This window comes from Otolemur garnettii, unplaced genomic scaffold (genome assembly GCF_000181295.1).
Source record: "Otolemur garnettii isolate 467f Iridium unplaced genomic scaffold, OtoGar3 scaffold00200, whole genome shotgun sequence".
NCBI classification, from domain to species: domain Eukaryota; kingdom Metazoa; phylum Chordata; class Mammalia; order Primates; family Galagidae; genus Otolemur; species Otolemur garnettii.
This window is the reverse complement of record NW_003852595.1, coordinates 968,009-974,058: the sequence shown is the minus strand read 5'-3', so window position 1 is coordinate 974,058 and position 6,050 is coordinate 968,009. Positions and strand designations below refer to the sequence as shown.

The 6,050-nt window shown below is 39.7% G+C and overlaps 1 protein-coding gene across 1 annotated transcript in view; it reads right to left on the bottom strand.

The window, feature by feature from the left end:
• LOC100953733 (caspase-4-like) overlaps positions 1 to 6,050 on the bottom strand; it is a 99,207-nt gene that overhangs the window by 8,522 nt on the left and 84,635 nt on the right. The window contains exons 2-3 of the mRNA XM_023507718.1: positions 4,599 to 4,876; positions 296 to 472 (exon numbers count right to left, since the gene is read on the bottom strand). Coding sequence (XP_023363486.1) covers positions 296 to 472; positions 4,599 to 4,876 — 455 coding nt within the window. The remainder of the gene's footprint in view (positions 1 to 295; positions 473 to 4,598; positions 4,877 to 6,050) is intronic.

The window sequence follows — 6,050 nt, the reverse complement described above, 5'->3', positions numbered from 1 at the left end:
TTTAATTATATTTTAAAAATATGCTTCCTGTCTAGGCCTTTCAACTTAGATGCACAAAATTACTATTCAGACATGTTATCTTATAAATATTTAGATTCTACAGTTACACTTGAAATTGTCATAAGTCCTAAATCGATAATCTGAATACATAAATGAAGAAAAAGAGTTGGCTGCATTTTATCATTATATTTACACAGGATCAGAATGTGCATAAATCCCATGTTCTCCTCCTTGCTGGAAGCACCTATGTAAAAAATTACCACAATCTTCACTCCTAATATCTTATTGCTTTAAGAAATTTTGCATTTAGCAAAAGCAATTGTTTTTCTCTTCTTCCCTGTTTCATGCATGGAGCACAGCACCTCTCCAGCCCGCTCTTTGCTCAGTCTCAGGAAATCTTCGTGAGGGCACAGCTTGAGGGTATCTGTAGGTTCTGCTGCCTCAGGTGGCCCAGTCTTGGTATTTGGAGGAGCTGGAGGATATATCACATTATATAAGTTTTGATTACTGCCTCAGTGACCCAGGTTATCACCTATGAAGATGAGAAAGAGGGACATCCTGGGACATCTACTTCTTTACATGTAGAGATTATGGTTGTGTCTAACCTCTAGTATCGGGGAAGCTTCGTTACTGGGAAAGGGAAGAGCAGTGCCTGACAAGGTAAACAGATCCACTCTGCAGCAGATTCTGATAATCTGGGAAACACCTCAGTGATCTGACGCCAATTTGGCCTCTCCATATTCAGAGACAAAACAATTTGATTTTTTTCAGTTGTGCTGTTTCAGGTTACTCATCTGCGTTTTTGAGCAAATAGCTATCACGGTGCTGTCTGTTAGAAATACGATGTGAGTTCCACATGCGATATTAAATTTTATAATATCTACATTAAAAAGTAAAAATAAACAGGTGACATTAATTTTACTAACATATTTTATTTACTATAACACATCCAAAATACTCTCGCTTTGATATATGTTACTAGCCACAAATCGAGGTCTTACTAACCACGTGTGGCAGTGTCCACAGTACTGGATCAGTGCGCCACCTCAATTTGCAGTGCCTGCTCTTTTCTAAGCCACACAACACATACAGATACAAAAACTGAACAGAATCTTGAATCCTATGATACTCAGGTGTTATTTTTTTAAAACCATCACATGAATTCTTCACCTTTCTAGAAAGAATGGGCTTTAATTATGCCTCACCAAATTGTAAAGTCAGCTATTTGAAGGATGAGTGTTGTCTAGTAATAGAGTGCTGTTTCAATGGGACAATTTATTTTTTGTCAGAAACTCTCATGTAACTCTGGTTGTCTCACATCCAAAGGGTTCAGTGAGCAATCCATGATTTTTGGAGAAGTCTGTTTGAGTCATTCTCATCTATTCCCTTGAGAAATGTAGTATTATCTGACATTGCTTGACCTCCGTTGTCTGAAATTGTGCAAGACACTGGGAAATTCCAGAGCCCTCCCTTGAAGGAGAAGAAAGGAGAAATTCAGAAACAAAACTTAGAAGTTTGCCAAAGTATAGACAATGAGGTTTCTTGCCATGAAAGAAATGGACAGCCCTATTACTTCTGTTCAGTTGTATGAGTCAACCAAGGCATTTTCTGGTTAATTTCATTTAAATGAGAAAAGTAATAGCATAATGTGTTAAATTTTTGGTTTTTATATTTTATAATGTCCTTTTAAGTTTCAATTATTTGTTTTCATTAGTTTTTAATAGTGCTTTTAAATAAATATCTTTCTAAAAAGTAGGAAACTAAGTTAATTCCAAAGGTGAAACCACTTGTAGGAGTTTGTAAGGATACCAGACCTTCTAAGCTTTTTATTATTCATAGGTTAAACAATGACACATGATTTTTTTCCCCATTCCAGAAAATTCTGTCAACATGAAAGCATCCAGTATCCTTGGCTAGTCCCTGGTCAGAGGTGTGTTTTCTCATCCGAGATTCCAGCTTCCTGTTTCTATACAGGTTTGGGGCTTTCTAACATTAACAGCCATCTCCTAATGACCGTATGTATCTACATACAGCATTTTCAAGCAAAATGAGGAATTAAACAGAATTTCTGTCATAAATCTGATACTACCAGTAACATGAAAATAGATAATCTCATTACAGAAGAGTAGCTATTATAGTCCAGTCCACTGCCCATATAGAGTTCTTCTTAGCTGGGCAATACAACAGAAAGAATTGAAGAAATCATAAGTTCAGATAAAATGTCTAATTTTTGAGTTGTATCTCTTACCTAATGAAAAGCTCAGGAATCCCTTCAAATTGATACGAAGGGGAAAGACTTGTACAAAGTAAGACAAAGCCGTCTCCCTTGACAAGCTGGGATCAAGTGATTATCTCTGTCTGTGTAATAGTGCTCTCCACATAGTGTGCATGTACGTATATGGGTTTGTTAAAGGAAACAAACACACAATTATTTATATCCAGCCTATCCTCCAGTCCATGCCATCCACACAATGCTGGAAAACTTCAGAATTATACCCATGGCCAAAGGCATTGCCAGGACTTTTGCCTATTCTAATAGCCCAGCCCACCCCGGGCTTAGGAGCCTGCTGGGCCAGTGCACCTAAAGGTCCTGGGGTCACTCTGAAGACTTCAAGTGCAGATAGAGGCCCAGGAGCCATTGTACCCCTCCTGAGAGGGTATATGTCTGCCTTCTTCCTGCCACCACCTCTGCTGCCCAAATAGTTTATTTTAGTTAGAGTTTAATGCTCACTGTGATTCTAGGAGCTGCTAAAATAAGCCCGAAGCCCTTATTAGCTCAATCCTAATGGCCATTTGTTACTGATTTTTTTAAAATTGAGATTGTTCCTATGTCATCTCAGGTTTGAGAAGAAGCAAAAAACCTACAACAGGACCAACTTGAATATTAATGAGAATGCAGCCTTGGCCACAACCGTGGACAACTCTCAGACCAGCATGTGCTTCCTGGTGGTCTTCTTGCTAGAGAAGGCTTACTGAAAAAGATCATTTGTTATAGTGAGGTTGCAACAATTTATGTTGTCTTCTGATCATTATCGTTTGTCATTCTGGGTAAACACTAATACTTGAGGGCTGAAAAGTTCAGTTTATACTCTGTGACAAATTCTGTGAATGGTGCCTGTGACTTTGAGAACATTTAGGTTCTAATATGAGGTCGGACAATTAAGGTTGCAAACTCATTCTAGAAAAAATGCTGCATACCTTACTGCTGAGTACCACTTTAGTCACCTTTGAATTCTTCCCCTTGGGAAGCTGTGCCCCAATACCAGAGCCTACTCCATCCTTAAAAGCAATTTTAGAACTCTCTCTAGAATGACCATCAGAGCTGTTATCAAAAGGCACAAAACACACAGCAAGACACTGCCCCATGTTGACATGGACACAGCTGTGAGACACTGACTGCCACTGTTAGAAAACCTTATTGGTGGCACCTGTGGCTCGGAGGAATAGGGTGGCAGCCCCATATACTGGAGGTGGCGGGTTCAAACCTGGCCCTGGCCAAAAACTGCCAAAAAAAAAAAAAAAAGTTCTGAAATTGCTTTGAAGGCTAGACCAGGTCCTGGAGTCAAGGCAGTTTCCCAAGGAGAGCAAGTACTTCCCACGTGAGTGCACTGAAATTCAGCAAGGAGCAAGGCAGCGTTTGTTTCCAGGATGAGTCTGTGAACTTGCTTGTCAGACCTCATACTACTCATAATTCAACCTATGTCAAAAGTTCGGAAAAGTTATAAAATTTTATACATTTCATAGACATCCTTCTAATCATATTTTTGAAAGTCATAGAAATAAGTAAGCACTGGAAAATTCTAAATCTTAGCACCCATGTACTAAGTGTGATAATTAGTATTTATTGAGTACATAGCCTTCGTTTGTTTATTCATCCTGTATTAATTAAGGATCTGCTATGTGCCAGGCATTCTGCTAATTACTCTTATTTATTGGTGGATAAACTAGCTATATTCTGGTGTCAGGACTTGGTAGATGTTAGTTCTATTTACTGAGATGGAAAGGGGATAAAAATGAAACAGAGTTAGTCAGGGAAACAAGTGTTTAATTTTACATGTTAGTTTTATGAATACTGAATATTCAGCTAGAACTGAGTGAGTCTTAAGCTTGAAGGAAGCTTTCCAGATTAAAGTAGATATACTGGGAGGGTGAGCACACGCCTGGCATTACTGTGCTCCTACCCTTACGTAGCTTAATGAGGTGGCACTTTTAATTGTTCCCCTTTCACAGATGGTAAGACTGATGAGTAGGGACCTGGAAGGTTAAGAAACTTGCACAAAGTCACATCATCATTCACAGGTGACAGAATGTAGGTTTACATTTAGGTATCCCTTACTACAAAATCTCTACTGCTAACTATTTCTATTAACATTTTACATAACAGTTTACAGCAATTTCAGGACTCAGCCTTTTAGCTAATTGGGAGCTGGATCCTACTCCATAAAAGACAAGGTGGCCGCTAAAAGGACAATGACAGGTTTAGTGAAAATGGTACTTGAGTAAAGGAAGGATGGGGGATTACAGAAGATGCTGCCTGGGCTTGGACTTGAATGGCATCTGGAAAGTTTTAGGAGGTTGCTGTAAAGGTCCACATTTACCTTCTTTGCTGGTGGGCTTTTCCTCCAGGAAAAGGCAGGTTTCCATAAGCAATCGAACTGCCTCCTCCTGTTTCTCTTTTAAAGAGGCTCCAAAGATCCGGGCCTTGTCTTTTGTTCTTGCAGTACGAAAGTTTTCCTTTTCCTCTTCCTTTATTTTCACCACATTTTTATCTGACAAGGTATTCAAAAATTCGTTGATGACATCTTTGCCCAGGGCTTCCAACATCTTAAGTGGATTCTTGTTTTCTTGGTTGTTCTCTGTCAGAAATGAAAGATTCCTTCAATACTAGGAACAACTTATAGAGATTCCCTATCATTTTGGACACAGCTCTCTAAAATGTGAGAGAACTCTGACAATACATTTTGTTTTACCGTGTCCCCAGCAAATGACATACCTTTTTGTTATTGTTGTTATTGTTGAGACAGTCTCACTATGCTGCCCTTGGTAGAGAGCTGTTAAGTCACAGCTCACAGCAACCTTAAACTCTTAGACTCAAGTGCTCTTGCCTCAGCCTCCCGAGTAGCTGGGACTACAGGTGCCTGCCACAGCACCTGGCTGTTGTTAGAGATGAAGTCTTGCTCTGGCTAAGGCTGGTCTAGAACCCGTGAGCTCAGGCAATCCACCTGCCTCAACCTCCTAGAGTGCCAGGATCACAGGCATGAGCCACACACCCGGCCTGACACACCTTTTTTTATTGTACCTGCAGAATTCTCTTACCCCATAAAATTCATACCAGGCTGTGTGCAACAATTCCCATGTAAGGTTTATGATAGCTCTCACCTTTCTCCGGTGGCAGTGGGCCTGACTAATTTCACAGCCATTAATTGTGTTCACACTTCTCTTTCTGTGGCTCACTCTCCATGATGATGAGGAACTACCTGAAATGTGAGCTCCGTGAATGTCCATGTTCCTGGGCAGACAGGAAATTCCTCCTGCTGTAGCTTCTTTCCTCATCTCTGTGTTTAGTTTCCTTTGAATCCACTATGTCTTTAAATTTGCATTTTTACATGTGGATATCCAGTTCTCCCAGCGCCATTTATTAAATAGGGACTCTTTCCCCCGGTGGAAGTTCTTGTTTGGTTTATCGAAGATTAGGTGGCTGTAAGTTGTTGGTTTCATTTCCAGGTTTTCTATTTGATTCCAAATATCTATGTCTCTATTTTTGTGCCAGGACCAGGCCGTCTTGACCACTATGGCCTTGTAGACTGAAATTGGACCCGCACCTTTCTCCACTTGCAAAAATTGATTCAAGATGGACTTAAATTTAAGGCATGAAATGATAAAAATTCTCTAAGAAAGAATAGGAAAAACACTAGATGATATTGGCATTGGGAAAGACTTTATGAGGAAGACTGCCATGGCAATAGCAACAATACCAATAATAAACAAATGGGATTTAATGAAACTGAAAAGTTTCTGTACAGCCAAGGAGACAACAACCAAAGTAAATA